This window comes from Zingiber officinale, chromosome 7A (assembly GCF_018446385.1).
Source record: "Zingiber officinale cultivar Zhangliang chromosome 7A, Zo_v1.1, whole genome shotgun sequence".
Classification (NCBI taxonomy): domain Eukaryota; kingdom Viridiplantae; phylum Streptophyta; class Magnoliopsida; order Zingiberales; family Zingiberaceae; genus Zingiber; species Zingiber officinale.
In genome coordinates, this window is record NC_055998.1 from 138171612 (window position 1) to 138189116 (window position 17505).

General features: G+C 34.9%; 1 protein-coding gene across 2 annotated transcripts; it reads right to left on the reverse strand.

The window, feature by feature from the left end:
* Positions 1-3906: 3906 nt before the first annotated feature.
* On the reverse strand, positions 3907-7877 carry LOC122002806 (UDP-N-acetylglucosamine transporter UGNT1-like). 2 transcript variants are annotated; one of them, XM_042558144.1, is made up of 10 exons: positions 7583-7877; positions 6441-6517; positions 5656-5802; positions 5426-5559; positions 5038-5168; positions 4913-4957; positions 4737-4834; positions 4465-4572; positions 4343-4399; positions 3907-4263 (listed from the first exon to the last, which is right to left on the reverse strand). In XM_042558144.1, the coding sequence occupies exons 1-10, from the start codon at positions 7737-7739 to the stop codon at positions 4189-4191; spliced, it is 1029 nt and encodes a 342-aa protein (XP_042414078.1). In that variant the 5' UTR covers positions 7740-7877; the 3' UTR covers positions 3907-4188. The 2 variants fall into 2 exon arrangements, with proteins under 2 accessions (XP_042414078.1, XP_042414079.1); XM_042558145.1 differs by lacking the exon at positions 4465-4572.
* Positions 7878-17505: the final 9628 nt, after the last annotated feature.

Here is a 17505-nt window from a genome sequence, read left to right on the forward strand (position 1 = left end):
TTATTAATTAAGTTTTTTTTATTCGGCTCTTCTTTGCATGCATATTTTCTCGTAAGTTCATCAATATTTAATTGGAGTATTTATCACTCATTTAAATATCAATTTGTATCCTTTTAAATGTGTTTCATCTTAATATTCTTATCTTTACAGTACTCATCGTCTGTTGATGTGCTTGAGTCACAATCAACATTCAATTTTATATAAGATAACAAATCTATTATAAAATTTCCGATATTTCACATGTTCTAAGATCGAAGACTGTGTAAAATAAAATAATATCATTGAGGTAATGAAGAATTATCTTAAGATTTTTAAAATGTTATACATAAACTAACAATGGAGAATCAAACCTTGCCTCCTTTGACAATTTGAAAAAGCGGTCCACTCTTTTAATTTTTGCACAAAGAAGATCATACAAACTAATATCATTAAGGTAAGGAAGAATTCTCTTAAGGCTTTTCTAATGTTATTCGATGGGTCTGGGGAAGGTAATATCAAGTAAAGACAACTAGACAAGACGTGCTTAGTTCATTTAAGCTGGTTGAAAAAACTCAATAATCTATTTACTTTAAGAGACAAGCCATCCTTTGTTCATTTTAACTTGTTAAAAAAACTTAATCATGAATTTGCTTTAAGAGAGGAGTAAGCTTGACGTGCGTCAATGCTAAGAGAGTATTTGGCTAAACTTATTAAAAATAGTTTATAAGTTCATATTACAGTTTATAAGTTATTTTAGGAGCTTATAAGTTATTAGGTCTTATTTTAAAAATAAGCTGTTAAAGTATTTGAGTGAACTTATTACAATCAACTTAAAATAATACTTCCCAGTCAAGTATCTGGTCAACCTTGACCTACTTTACTCTTCTCCAACCAAACTGATCAGACCTTGATCAGAGGGGAATTGCACCAAACAATCTCCCCAAATGAACAACTGCACCTGCACTTGTCCATATCATCGAAGTCTTGTATCGTCAAACATTGAAACCCAAACCAAGACTCAAGCTTGGTCAACCAGGTCAGCCTTGACCTGAGGGATATTACACCAACACTAACACCGCTTGTATAAATGATCTAAAATTTGTTTGTCAACCTATTATTGGAGGTTTATTTTTTCATATTCGTTGTGTATGTCATGTTTTAAATTTATGTGTTCAAGATGATTTTAAAATTTTATAAAGTTATATTAAACCAATTAGAATTGCAATTTCTTATTTATGGTCTCATCCATCTATAATGAAACAATGGAGTAGGTTTTGTAAAATTAATGGAATGAGACCTAAAAAATTTCCACGTACCAACACGTTGGAATTCAACATACCAATTATTACAAGATTCATTTCAATATAAAGAATTATTATGTTCATTTTTTTGCACAAAACACTACTACTAATATATATTTATTTTCACAACAATGGAATATTTGTAGTAGTATTTGTGAAATTTTAAAAGTATTTAATGATGCAACCGAACAACTTTTCGGTGTTTATTATCCCACTGCTCAATTAGTTTTAGAAAATTTTTCTAATATAGTATTAGTTTTAAATGAACATATTAATAATGAATCTTTATCTTCTTGCATCTTAGCTATGAAAACTAAATGGGAAAAATATTTTTATTTAATTCCTGAAATTTATTTAATTACATTTGCTTTAGATCCTAGATTTAAATTAGAAGTTTTATAAGAAATGTTAACTTTATATTACGAGGCTTTAATTCCAATTAAAGATTCTTCTTCTCCTGATCCGGTTAATATTATATATAATGTTAAAATTTATTTATATGATATTTATAATCAATATTATGCAAAATATGGAACACAAATTAATATTTATGAAATTCAACAAACTACTAGTTGTAATTTAAAACTTACAAAAGCACAACTCTTATCAAAAGAACGGACAAAACGTCCACGAGGATCCTCAAGTTTCACACAGGAACTTGAGAATTATTTTACGACTTCTTTTGATTTTAATGAAGCAGATAGCGAAAACTTCGATATTTAAAGTGGTGGTCACAGAAGGCTCAAAGATTTCCCGTTCTCTCTGTGATCGCAAAAGAAATTTTAGCTTGCCCAGTGTCAACTGTTGCTGTGGAGCAGACGTTCAGTGTCGGCGACAACATATTAGATGAACGACGATCAACTTTGTCTCCCGACTTATTGGAAGCCCAAGCATTACTAAACGATTGGACCATAGCGGAGAAAAGAATCCAAGGAATGCAACTTTCAGATGACGAAGTTGAAGATTTTGATACTGAAGGAACAAATACGATATGAATAGGAAATGGAAGTGAATGAAAATGTAAAAGGATAAAAATGTAAAAGAACTACGTGGGCTTTGATTCCCCTAAAGGGATACGTAGGCAACTTAAATAAGTGCAAGCCCTTTTTTCAATAAATTTTAATTTCTAATTTTTAATGTTTAATGTTTAATTTTTAATTTTTATTTTTTTTTAACATTTTAATCTTGAACCGTGGCGAACCGTGAACCAACGGTTCTGAACCGTGAACCGTAACCGTCTTATGCGGTTAAGGTTAAGGGTCGACCTGCCTGGAATCGTCGAACCGACGGTTCCGAATCGTCGAACCGACGGTTCCGAATCGTCGAACCGTCGGTTCCGAACCGTGGTCAGGTCTACGCTAGCTACATCAATGTAGAAGAAGCTCAGGCGGCTCGGCGAAAGGTGGACAAGGTGCCTACTCCCGCCAACAAACCAAAGAAGAGGCCACCCCAACCACCAGCTCAGCCTCTTCCTCACGCCCGAGATGCCCGACCGCCCTTCCCTCTCGGTCAAGATCTCAGGTCGGTTCCACGTGTGGCATCTGTCCAAGGCCCAAGGCCCGGACCGTGGGGGCGGCGTTACTGTACTTACCATAGGTCTCACACCCATGCCACAAATGATTGCTTTCAGTTCACCCGAGACTCTCGGCGCGCTACTGAGCTGGGCTTGCCTCCACCTGACTACCTGAGATCGTACCTAGGACTCAGCAGAGGATGTTGGCCAGCCAACAGCCCGTGGCAGGTCAGTCTGGCAGACCCTTGCCCGACAATGTAGGACAAGGGAATCAGCAGCCCAGTCGCAACCAGGAGCCCGAGGAAGCTCAGGAAGAGGAGAACAGGGGAAACACGATCATCCGTGAGATTGGCATGATATCCGGGGGGCCCACAGATGGAGGCTCCGTTAGGGCTCGGAAGTCTCACGAGCGACGCTTGGAGATACACACTGTAGGATGCAGCCGGGAGCAAGCTGTAGGGCCCAAACTCATCCAGCAATCTTAAAACAGCCAAAATAGACACTTTGGTTTTTAAAAACCAGCACCAAACTACTACCACGAATGTGGTTGGTGTATTTAAGCGGCTGATTTTTAAAAACTAGCACTACAGTGATTATTGCATGTAATCAAATGAGAGAGAAGAGATAATTTTATTTTAATTTAAGAGGAAAGGGAGAAAAATTATTACATGTAGATGAGAGAGATTAAAAAATCTCTCTCAAAATCACATCAGGAATTGACATAGGATGTCGACTATGGTCACTCATATAAAGATATGTAGGATATCATTTCTCTATATATACTAGTATTAACTTGTGAGCATCAAGTATATATTTTTTTAGAACTAGGTTATAATATTAAAGTTAAAGAAATTTTTTAAAAAAATATACATGATGCTCATAAGGTGAGCACCATACACATGCAATTTTTTTTTAGAGCTAGGTTATAATATTAAAGTTAAAGAAATTAAAAAAAAAAATATACATGATGCTCATAAGGTGAGCACCATACACATGCAATTCACATCCGATAACTCAAACACCTTCTTACAACATGTATTTGATCACTTAATGGAGTTTAATTTTTAATGACAATTGAGTGGAGTGTTAATTCACGTATTAGCTCACCAAATGGAAATGGAGACTTAATCCTTCATGTAATGTTATCCCCAACATTCCATATTCGATATTTTACACAAAATATATCAGTTCAATTTGGATCGACACAAGAACACTACCATCTTGTCATCAAAATCTAGTGGAACTAGAGATTACTTATATCCAAATTGAACTTTGCATTGATGGAAGCCTTGTTAGATCTTCAAGACACCCACCCATCTCGCATGTAGCCATCGGAAGCCTATTTTCGAGCTCCATTAAGCGGTAGCTGGATGCATGGGCTTAGCTGATGAAATGCTATTTCCCCTTGAGTTTGCAGTACGCGTAGAAGCTTGAGCCGAGGAAACCAAGAGCTTGGCCAATAACATTCAACTGGAAGAAAAGCAGCATGGCACTTAGTTAACAGTGAGTTTAGAAAAGAATTGTAAACGAGGAAGAAATACGAAGTTACCATGTTGAAGGGAAGCCCACCGAACAGCAACCAGCCAAGTCCGATGGTAAACAGATCCTGGAGCAATGTAAGTACTAGTTTCAACATAAACAAACCGCATAAGGAATTCAGGAAGAACTAACCTTCAGATTGCCGCACATCGTCTGTGTTAGTGCAGAGTTCAATGTTGTATTTAAGAAAATGCAGTAGTTCAAGAAAAATGCCAAAATGCAAGAAAATAGCATCACAATCTGCATAGCAAATGAGGAAAATATTTCATGCTGTGGCATGTTGCTTAGATTTGTCAGTTTGCTAGTTTCTTCGGCTGCCTCTACGGTTTTGCATATAGTTAATAACTCCGTATTTTTACTCAAAGATGTAAGAGAAAGATTTCATTGTGTTGAAAGAAACTCACCTGAAAACCAAGAGAATGAAGATAGGGAAAGTTCATTGTGAGCTCCAAATCACCATGAATGTATGTCCAGAAAAGCAAAATTGGTCCACACACTATTCCTGAAAGTCGATTACACAATTTGAATACCACCTAGTTCACAAATTGTTGAATGATTTCGGTGGAATCAGAGGTTTTACCATGACACCACATGAGCCCAAAACTATTGAGTCCACTGGTTTTACCTAAAAAAGAACATGAAACGTGAAGACTAATCCAATACACAGTGAAAGTAGGAAAAACAACTGGAAATGTTCAGATATACTAGTGCGGTTTATAGTTGCTAGATAAATTGCAGTCGTCATATTGGCGATGAAAACCATGATATAGCCATAAACATCGAAGGATAAGTCTCGAGCTCCAGCAACAATAGCTCCAAAGACAATCATTGCAACACTGAAAACCAATGGTAATGCCATTAAGCATTAAATATAATTAAGTAATACAGATGGACCACGAGTGCAAATGTATCTACATGCAATTGGGTGTTATACAATTTACTGTAAAGGAACAACTAATGCTCCCTGCTTAAGCAGAGATTACCCTGAAGCAAATCCATTACAAATTTGAATACATATGTGTATGATTCAATTGAATCTTATTGCTCAGAAATGGTCCCAAATGCAAGACAATTTTAACAAAAATTAAGTTACCTTCCAACAATTGGGAATGAGTACTTTTGCCTTGTCATTAGGTACTCAACACTCATTGTAAACACAACAGTTGTGCGCCTAAGCATGGTATACATTGGAACATTTACTCCACGGACACACTCCATAGTAGCCAACTTTAACAAAAAGCAGAAGACAATGTTATGTGATATGAAAAGCAGGAGAAGGAAAAACACAGGCAAGTTCACTGTTGAACTCTGTAGAATGTATACCATATAAAGCAAATATGCAAGGGAAAGAGGAAGGGTGAGCAACACTGTTTGAGGTGGCACAAGGCCTGATTTATGTGCTTCACCATTAGTAAAAGAAATTATCCTCCAACGCCTCATTGTATAAAGAAAGCATGTTGAACTGATCATCTGCAAGGCACGAGAACTTTATTTTGTGAAAATGAATATATATTAGACAAAACCAGATCCTTGCTAATCTCAACAAATGGGAGACTTGAGAAGTACTTGTTGGAGGATTAGGTGATGGGGACTATGTTCCTATGTTTTGCATGGAGAGAATAAGGGAAGGAGAACTAGGATTCAGGTTAAATAATATTAACTCCTAGAGATGCTTGTGGTTGCTTTGTATATGTGATTTTCTCACACCACAAATAATAAGTAAAAATAGAGGTTGCAATCAGATGGCCAGAGTCCTAAAGCTGTATTGTCTAGCGAAGGATTCTCATAGAAATAGGTGGTGTTGTATAAGCTCGAGACAAAGGCACCATGTGGAGAAGGCTCAAGGATGGACAAAATCAAAGGGCTATTTGTCTTTTTCCCCCCTTATTGTCTCTTCTTTATTCTCTTTTCAAGTAGAAGAAACAAAGAAAACTCATTTCCCCTCCTCCCTTCCTCACCACTATATTTCTTTATTTCCCTCTTCCTCCACTCAAGTAGACACACCCTAACTGATTCATTGTATTCCTCTCAATATGATCAAGCTGTGCTAGTGCAGGTAGTTCAGCAAATCTTTGTTCAAGGAAAGAATAACAAAATTAATGGCATACCTGGGATAGAGTAATAACATTAGCACAAGGGAAATTATATGAAGATAGGGCTGCTTTATTGAACATAACAAGTAGAACTGCAAAAGAAAAAAGCCAAGTACATAAATAAAGGAGATAACAATCGCAGAAGTGACAATAATGCTATATCTATAAATATAAAAGATTAAAATCATACTCAGTGAAGTGGAAATATACTTGTCATGACTAAATGCTAAATTGGAGCTATGTTATATATATATTTCTTATGATTTTATATTATCTTTTTGTTTTTTGTTTCTTTGCTGATTTACCAATGGCTGGATAAAATTTGTAGCCAAATCCAAATAGCTGAGATGTGTGGTTGGTCTTACCTATTATTTTACCTTGCATATTGTAAAACTCGTTTCTAAATAGAATGCAACATTGTTCCTATCTCAATGGACAAATAAAACATACTTAATGAGTGAGAAAAAACCGCTTCTAAATCAGAAGGGGCTCATAGAAAGAGAACTATTCCATTGGTTGCATCTCATTCAGCCCATCTCCAAGGATAGCACTGTACCTGGAACAACGAGTCTGTGGTTCCAAGTCTTGAAAGGTCTTCCTGATGTGTTTTGACAAGAACTTCACTGCATGATATGCTAAGTTGAGTTCTTCTCTACTCTGCTTGTGCCATTATTGAAGTTGGACATTTATATCTATCTACTCCAGATGGTGTGCCTAGCAAATTTTGACCACTAATCTCAAACAAATCAAGCTTGTGTGTCGTAAATGTCACAACTAGAAAACAGAATAATATCAAATCTTCACAATACTTTCATCTGAAGTAAACAGTGTAATTGTGATTCAACCTGTTCCCATAATGAAATAAACCACTTCTCCCAAGTTTGTTAGTTTTTATTTGTTACCGGACTTTCCTTTCACTCAAGACTTTTGAAAAAAAAACCACATTGGCAAAAAGAACATCTGAAAACGAGCTTAAAATCTGAGCGCGCTGCATAGTTAAAACTAACAAGGAGGAAAAAAAAAGCCAATGTATTAAAGAAGAAATGAAGCTCAAGTATCGAAAGCCTTCTTCACATACATCAAGAGGAAGAAGAAATCATGGAGGAAACATTCGAGGAGAGGAAAAGGCAGTAAGAGTTGATGCAGGAAACAAGGACCTGCGCAGGCCATGTAGGAGAGTGCAACGAAGGCACCTCGCCGGCTCATGGAAGATTCCCGGAGAATGGGGGCGGCGCTTTCGTCCACGGCCCGCAGAGGCGGCGGCGGCGGCGGCGGCGGCTCCGATACCGGAAGCAGAACGCTGTTGAGCGTCATTTCCCCGGATCCTCCGATCTAACCAAGCTCTCAATCTCTCTATCCGACTAGTGGATTCGTTAACTTCCTCGCCTTTGGCCGGCAAGCGAAGGAACGGAAGAGGGAAGAAGCCGGGAAACGAACTGATTCCGATCGCTTCCTCTTAGTTTGTCTTAATAGAAGCAAAAGATAAAATTTTGTTTTGGCCCCCTTGGTTTGTTTCTTTGGCAAAAGACCCTCAATAATTTGAAATTGGTATAACAAATGAAAATATAACATAGTTTTTAGAGTTATTTTAAAATTTAGCATCATCATCAGTGCTATGCCTTGTATTATATATTCATGATATTTTTTTTAATATATTTTTAATATGGGATTTGTATTCTATTTTCAATCATTGTTTACTTTAGCATGAATGATAAGAAAAATAATTTATAGAGAAAAAAATCTCATGAAAAAATTTTAGGTTGGATATATAAATTTATAGTTTCATTTATTTTTAAATTTTTTTAAAAAAAAATTCTCTCAAAAAAAGATAAAAAGAATGCACCCTTTCATGCATGGATGGAGATGTATGGTCCTCACTTGTAAAATAGGTGAGGATCATACATCCCATCAATATATGCAAAGGGAGTAACTTTTGGATCGTAAAAGTGATCCAGAAGATTCGATCTATCGTAAATGAATACACTTTACATTTGTACATTTGTAGTCAACTAGGCGTGACTTAGCCCGAGGCCACGAGCGAGTCAAGCCTCGCCAATGTCGACCTTTTCGTAGCACTACAACTACCTTTCTGGTCGCACCGCAAGGCCGCGGATGAGGCGCGACCTCGCCGCAAGGTCACTCCCTCACACCTCACCTATGACCTTAACCTCGTCACGAGAAGTCCGACGGGAAGGGGTCGTGGCATCCATCTGCTCACCTTTCCCTTCTCTCTTCCTTCGTTTACTTTTATTTTTTATTTTTTATTTCCTTTTTATTTTCATTCCCTTCCCTAGGGATATATTTCTACGGTGTATTCCTTTCTCTTTTCGATCCGCATCTATGAGTAAACAGAGGATTAAAGTGATCAAAAAAGTAATACACTAAATAACCATTATGCTTTTTAATCATTCACACCATTATTAACTCATTAACATTTAAAATAATATTTTATATAGATTTTTTTTTCCTTTTTAATCATGCCGCACTCTTCTCCTTGTTCTTGGTTGTAGCCAATAAAGTGTGCACGAAAGGCAAAAAGCGAAAAATCATACTAGGACAAAAATCACAAAATGATGGAATAAGACCGTTGAGTGGAGAGTAGAAAAGAACCTCGAATCAAAGCTGGGAGGGGTCAACTATTATGATAAAATGATGAATACGTTCGTCCTTAGTGTTTTCATCAGTTTGTCCCAGAATCAACACGAAGAAGATAAATCACGGACGATTACTAGCTTTTGGAATAATGATTAGTACATAAGGGAGGTATTTATCTCGACTTTACTGAGATTCGAACCCCAGACCTCATTATGGTAACATCTCATGTGCTAACCACTAAACCCATCCGAGTGGACTGAGAGGGGTCAACTATTGCTCCAAGATTAGGATGTTAATTTGAATGGATAGGATTGGATTAGAGTTGGATTGAAAAAAAATTATAACAAAGATTTTAATCTGGATTAATTCGAAACTCCTAAATCTAAATTCAAATTTGTCCAACTCAAACTCAATTCGAATAATCCAATTAAAAATAATTTTTTTTTTATTTTATAATTTTTTATTTTTATCTCAATATTTGATCATTATCATAATAACATTGATATTGATATATAAAAATATCTTAATTTTTAAAATAAATTTGACTTAATCCTAAAAATTTTCTAAAACCTATATTTGGATCATTCCGAATTCGACTGGAAAATCTCTAACTTGAAAATCCTCTAATCCGAAAACTCTTAATCCAAACCTGATTTTTTTTTTTATCAACTTGGATGATCATCAGGTCGGATTTATTTTTGACACCTCTATCCCATAAGTATAATTAAGTCAGTACTTAAGTAGTAGATTGTCACATGAGAACATAAATCAAATTTTTAGAAGAATAATCTTTTAGGAAATAAAATCTCTCCCATCTAAAAAGGGTCAATCGACCTCTATGATTTACTCTGTTTATCTCACTATAGAACTTAATTATAATGATAGGCGCTTGGGACAAACAAGTTATCTTTTGCCACTAATTGGAGAGGCCAACTATTGGGTTACTTTGAATGAGGAGATTAGAGGATAGTGAGACCTTGGTAGAGTGAGAGATGCTGTCTTGTCTCACAATCGGAGCGAATGGCATATCCCAAAGAGAAGGGCCCGGAAGAACCTCATAGTCAAGGGAGTCAATCACTAAGTGGACAACCCTCCTAGATGGATGTGGTGTGGATGTCACCTCCTACATCGCTAGCTTCGTAGTGTAAATGAATCAAATATTTGTTGTGATAAAATTTAATATTCACAAGGTCAATTTAACCTAAATGAATAAATAAAGATGGTATTCATGAATGATATTTATATTCATATTTATTCCATGAGTTTGTGAATCAGATTCACCAATAATTTCTTTTAATCAAACTTGTAAAATAAACAAAAATCTCTTAAAACAAGACAAATAAAATTAATATCACTGACCAATCAAATAAATTTAAAAAAAAAAAATATGCTCCAACTTCAAATTCATATAAAAAAATAATATCAAATTTGAATAATTATTTTAAGGATTTGATTAATTTTAGATTTTTGATTTTCTTATTAAATAAGATTAGTTCATTAAATAAATTTATAAAAGTTTATTTGAATTAATTCATGCTATTAGGATAAATTAAAAAATATTCATAAGTTAAAGTTTAACCATCGCATCAAAGTCTAGATATCTAGTTTTTACGATTCAGACTAATCATAAAGATAATCGGTTAAATTCTATAAAAATTTTTCAATTTACTATGATAAATCAGGAAGCACATATAGTTAGGTCTCGACCAATAACCCAACATCACAAGTTTTTAAACTCTTCTAGTATAATATGTCATATATAGATAAAATTTAAATCCTCGTTACCTCTGTTCCAGAATTTTCTGGATCAGAAAAGACCCTATCTATTCATTGGTTGGGTGATCTGATTCTTACATGATAAACAAGTAGGGTTCAACTCACCCAACTAATGAATGAATAGGAGATCAGGACTGATCCAGAGATCTTGAACCAGAGAATCTCTCCCCTAGCCTGGGTGGCGGGTGGCATCACAATCACTTTAAAACTAACACTTATAAGGCAAATCGAAGCATCCAACACCAGTAACTGAACACTAATGTGCTAGTCATCATTCTTTTCCCACCAGTGCTAGGGCAGTGCCTGCAATCATTTCATCGGATAAGAGTTCCCTGCGTTTTTACGTCAAACCACTCACGAAACATCAAACTCCTGTAGCCATCGATGACTCCACCAGATAAGATAGATAGTGTCATTGTACAGTGGACTGATGAATAAAACTTCGGTTAAATCGAAATAATTAATTTAATTTATAGGAGAATTTCTTTTTTTTTTTAAAGAAAAAAATATTTCAATTAAATCCATTCCATTTTAAAGCTTATGAAGTAGTCATGCACTCACCTGCAATTTAAATCATTTTTCATTCAAATTTCTAACAATATCAAAGTCTGAACTGAACGATAATCAAATCTTATCCCAAGTCAATTATATGAATTCTTTAACACTATGAATGACTGTGGTTGATAAACATGACCAGAAAGAATTTCAGAGCACTGTTTTCCTGCAAGAACATGTAGATTTCAGAACTGTTTTAAGTCCTGTAGATTAAACAAATTAATTAATCAAAAGGCTCCTCGATAGCTTAATTTGCATGAAAAACCATTGAACTGATGTTACATATAGTTGCCCACTACAAGCAACTAGTGCCTTGGAGTCAAAAAGAGAATTGCCCTTTAGACACTTCATCGTCTAGCATGTCTCCCAAGTGATAAGAGGAAAAAAAAAATCGAATTAAAATATAATTAATTCAGTCTAGTTAGAATAAACTAAATCATGGCCTAAATTTAAATTTTATTATTTTATTACTTTGAATGGGAATCTTAGTGCAATGGCGTTGGGTTCTTTCCTAGGAATAGGAATTGGAATGGGAATCATTGTATTGTAAAATGGGAATGGGTATGAGTATGGATATCACTTTTAAAAGCAATGTTTGGTTAGTTGTATATCTTCTATCGGAATAAATCAAAGTTTCCTTTTTTACCCTTAAAGGAAAATAAGAGAAAAAATTAGATGTGAGAAAGATGAATGTGAGAGAAAAATATGATGAAAGAGAATAATGAGAGAGAAAGTATTATGAGAGAGAAAGTGTGATAAGAAAGAATGAAGAGAGAGAAAGTGTGATGAGAGAAAATAAAAAAAGAGAGTGTGATTGGAGAGAGCATGATGAGAGAAAATATGATGTGAGAGAAAGTATGATAGGAGAGGATGAAGAGAGAGAAAATATAGTGAGAAAAACGAGGAGAGAGTGTGTGATGAGAGAGATTGAGGAGAGAGAAAGTATGGTGAGAGAAAAAGAGAACAGTGAATATGATGGGAGAGATTGAGGAGAGAGAAAGTATGATGAGAGAGAAAGTGTGTTAAGAAAAAAAAAGTAAGTGTGATAAGAGAGATTGAGGAGAGAGAAAGTGTGTTGAGGAAAAAAGGAGGAAGTGTGATAAGAGAGATTGAGGAGAGAGAAAGTATGATGAGAGAGAAAGTGTGATGAGAAAAAAGAGAATGTGATGGGAGAGATTGAGGAGAGAGAAAGTGTGATGAGGAACAAAAGAAGGAAGAGAGTGCGATGGAAGAGATTGAGGAGAGAGAAAGTATGATGAGAAAAAAGAGGAAAGAGAGTGTGATAGGAGAGATTAAGGAGAGAGAAAGTGTGTGATAAAATGATGAGAGAGAAACTATGATGAGAGGGAAAATATAATGAGAGAAAATAAAGAGAGATAAGTGATATGAAAGAAAAAATAAATAAATAAATTTTGATATTTGATATTAATGGAGAAAATTTTAGTTTTAAGTCAAGGGTATTTTTGGAATAAGGAAATATTTTGATTGATGAAAATAGGGTAATGACTCATTGAAGGGGAGGTACATGGGAATGAGTCATTACCCAATTTCAAGGATTCATTCCCTTATTTGTATTCCTATTCCTATAATCCAAACATTAACAATGGAAATCAATGATTCCCATTCTCATTCCCCACTCCTATTACCCTAAACCAAACGCCCCCTAAGTTATTCAATAATTTCTTTCTCAATTAATAATATAATTCATTTAATTTTTCTTGTAATATAGTTGATCGGGAAAAAAATTTAATGTTCTTTAATTTTGATAAACTTAGTTCTACACTATACTATAATTGGAATAGATAATAAAATTTTATAAGCAATGTGAGGATTTAGAAAATATTCAACTATTTTCTTCGAGTAATTCACTACATTATTACCGGTTTGACTTCTCTTAGTAATGAGTATCAAATCGGAAAATAAATAATCCCCATTAATATTAAGAGAACTCATGAGCCAGAATTTTTAAAATTCTTGCAACACCTCATAAGTTTTATCATCCTTGTAACCTCTCTAAATTCAAAACAAAAAAAAAAAATCAAATGTTTTCTCATATTATTAAAATTTTCAAATTGAGATTTTATAAAAGAACGAGCTTGATTAATGGTAAAGATATCAGAGGAAGTCTCCTAATTTATATTCTTCCTGTTCCCTCATAGCGGTATGATTGTTAAGACATGAGATATTATCATATGAGATTTTGAGATCGAAACTCGATATGTTTGAGTATATTTTTTCTCGTGTCTTGACCACTTATACTAATGATTAGTAATCATCCGTAATTTACCTTCTTTGTATTAACCTAGGGACGAATTAACAAACCGTAAGAACACACGAATCAATTTTTGCCACATAATTTACGGTCTTCCCACTGGAAAGAATTTGCGTGCTAATGCAGTGCCTGCAATAATTTCATCGGATAAGAGTGCCCTACATTTATCTGTCAAGCCACTCAAACATCCAACTCCTGTAGCCATCCTCCACTGTCATTCGCAAGACAGGATTTCCCACTGGAAAGCCGTCTCGGCAAAGACTCTAGCTACCCACAATGGAGTCATTGTAGATAGGGGTGTCAATTCCGATCCGTCATCCTGATTCAAATAAATCCAAAAAAATATGGACCATGAGTTTTCGGATTCGGATTAGATTCAGAATAATTTAATTTAGATTCGGATTGAAATCGGATCGGATTCGAATCATGGACAATTGGGACTTTTTCGGAGATTGGATGCAGTTACTAATTCATGATCTGACATGTATAGAATGAAAACTTCATTTTCGATTCTACGAGAATTTTTATGAAAACATTTCATTTGCTTCTCTTTCATGAAAGTTTAATTTTCCCAGAATGTATTTTAATTTTTGACATAATTCTTCTTCTGATGATCGATTCAACCTCTGTGATTCATCCGAATCTATAATTTAAGATTTTTTTTATTTAAATTAAATTTTCTTTTAATTTAAGATGTTTTATGTAAGCAAATAGCATAATATTTAGTATAACAATATGAAATATTGAGATAAAAATAGAAAATTATAAGGAAATAATAAAAAAAAATCCGGGTCAGGTAAGTTATTTGGGTTGATCGGATTAGCCGAATTTGACTTCGCGTTTAAGATATTTTGATTGAATTTGAATAGGATTCGGATTAAAATTTTTCATAATATTCTTGCTTCTTCCATCTAATTTGAATTTATTTAACTTATCCGAATTGACCCTACTAATCATAGGTTGTGACTGCCTTACTTAGGAAATAACTGATCTAATGGAATTAATTTAATTTTTATAAAAAAAAAATCAATTATTTTAATTAAATTAATTATATTTTGAATTTTTAAAATCAATTAAATTGTTTTTTATTAAAGAATAAAAAATTTAAAACATTAAGTTTTTATTAAAAAATATTATGTTTTTACATTTTTTTTAAAAAATAACTACTTCGATTATTAACGGAATTAAGAACTTTTGTGTCGATTATTAACGGATTAATAACTACTTCGATTTTAATGATTAATTTAATTTAGCGGTCCGATTCTAATATCAAAAGCTCGGGAAGTGAAGTGGTGATGCACAACTGATATACACAACCTTATGATCTGCAATTTATTTATTGAATGTTTTGCAATTTTGGAAAAATTTTCTTAATATTTTTTAATAATTAAAATATTTAATTCTTCAAATCCTTCAAGGAAGCGTAACTAAGCCAACCCATGCAACGACAAATCAAGGCCTGGTCATATTTTTTAAAAAAAAAAAAATAAATTCATCCCCTATCCAACAATAAAGAAAAAAAATGAATAACTAAACTGTGTAGTGTCAAGCTTGAGTGATCGATCCAATTTTACGAAAGTTTTCCACCGACCACCAAAGTAAATCGGGAAGTGCCCGTAGTGGATAACTCAGGAACCCAGCATTCTTTAGTTGTGTACCCCATTTGGAGGAAAAATTCCTATAAATTCACCACAATTGAGGCTCGAACCGTGGATACCTGGATGATAACTTGGATGCCCTACTGCTACACTATAATCCCGGGGGCATCCCCTATCCAACAATGGTGGCAAAAGACGAATACGCTCGTCTCCAGTGTCCCCGTCAACCCGTCCCAGGGTTAACACGGAGGAGGTAAATCACGAATGGCTACTAGCCTTTGGAATAGTGACTAGCATATAAGGGAGGTATTTACCTCGACTTTGTCGAGATTCGAACCCCAAATTTCATGATGACAATACCTCATGTTTTAGCTATTAGACTCATCCAAGAGGACATCCCCTATCCAACAATGATAATCCCAGTTAGTCTCATTGACTATCTCTGAGGATGACCGGTCCGGTCCCACGGAAGTTTCCCACTGGCCACCAGGGTAAATCGGGAAGCGCACGCGGCGACCAGTCTAGAAGCCCAGCATCCTTTGATTACGCCCCCCATTTGGAGAAAAAATTTCTACAAATACGCCGTAGTTGAGGTTCGAACTGCGGATACCATGGGAGATAACCTGGATATCCTACCACGATACCATAGCCCCAGGGACGATCCCCTATCCAACAATGTGGCAAAAGGCGATTCGCTCGCCCCCAGTGCCCCCGTCAACCCGTCCCTAGGCCAACACGGAGGAGGTAAATCACGGGTGACTACTAGCCATTAGTACAAATGGCCAAGACATGGGGGAGATTATGCTCGATCACACCGAGTTTCGATCCCAAGATCTAATGTAACAACACCTCATATCTTAATCATCGCACTATCCCGAGAAGATGATCCCCTATCCAACAATGCTTCATATCTCGGTGGATAATCTCCTCGATTATCCAAAATACATGGCACTCTACAAATGCATTGAATTTTTTAGACAATGAGAATTTAAATGTCGCTCATAATACATGACATTTGAGGAAGAGTTTGAAAATTTTATAATGTTGATCATCCGTCAAGAGCCATATCTACCTCTCGATTTATCTTTTAATGACGGTAAAAAATTTTCATAAAATCAAATCAGTTACCTACTGAATTAATTGAATCATTACCTAAATTATTAAAACAAAACAAAAAGCTCGAATGGATAATCAATTTCAGAACACAATGACTAAACCACCTCAAGCAATTAAGCATGTGGCAAAAGACGATTCGTTCGCCCCCAATATCTCATTAATTTATTTCTAGATCAATACGAAGGAGGTAAATTAAGGATGACTACTAGCAATTAAGCATGAATTATTATATGGTGAACTGATCTATACTTGAACATTCGAACATATACAAAAGTTAAAAAAAAAAACAAAGAAAGAAAGAGGTAGAACAGAAAATGATTTGTAACTTTTAGATTAATCTCCTGCATTAATGATCATAGGTAATGAATCTGCTTCGTGTAGCTGAAAAAAATAGCAAAATATAAATTAGTAATTTTTACTTTGACCGGTCTAATATTTACCACACTCAAGTCTTACTTGTACACGAGATAATTAATTTTAGTGCAAATTAAATCCGGGATTTACAAAAGAGAGCATTTCACTTATCCTCTGTTTGGGAGGAGGTGAGTAAAGGAGAGGAAAAGATAAACATGGGTAAAATGAATTTTTACCCTTGTTTGAGAGAGAGTGAGCTATGAAGGGGAAGGGGAGAGAAGGGTAAAGCTTCCCCTTGCATGCTCGGGAATAAGCGAAATTCCTTACACCCCAAATTAGGGTGTAAGGAAGGGTAAGGAGAAATTATTACAATTATATCATTATTTATTTTTTCACATGCAGATTTATTAAAAAAATAAGAGGATATTTTTGTAAATTTGTATATTTAACCTTCATTCCATCCCTTTCCTCTCACATAAACTTTCCCTCCCTTCCAAACAAGGACAAGATAAATATATTACTTTCTCTTCCTTTCCCTCCCTTCCCCTTCCATCCCCTTCCATTAATGAACCTTACCTCACCCCATCCAAACAGAGGCTTAATCACATCATCTTAACTCAACAGTATCATTCGACATAAATCAATCCATTTACCTTAATTTTTTTTAATCTACAACTATTTCCCATTTGTATTGAAACTATTTTTTTTCGTTCATTTTTGATTCACCTTTTCAACAATATCAAGGCTTGCACTAGTTAGAACAGGCAAAACATAATAACAACCCACTAACTGAAATCAATTATATGGATCATTC

Coding starts and splice junctions, on each gene's coding strand:
- LOC122002806 (XM_042558144.1), bottom strand. CDS start 7,739: ATGACGCTCAACAGCGTTCTGCTTCCGGTATCGGAGCCGCCGCCGCCG. Junction 6,518..7,582: donor CTCCTACATGGCCTGCGCAG/GTCCTTGTTTCC, acceptor TTTCTTTTGCAG/TTCTACTTGTTATGTTCAAT. Junction 4,835..4,912: donor TGGGCTCATGTGGTGTCATG/GTAAAACCTCTG, acceptor ATCGACTTTCAG/GAATAGTGTGTGGACCAATT.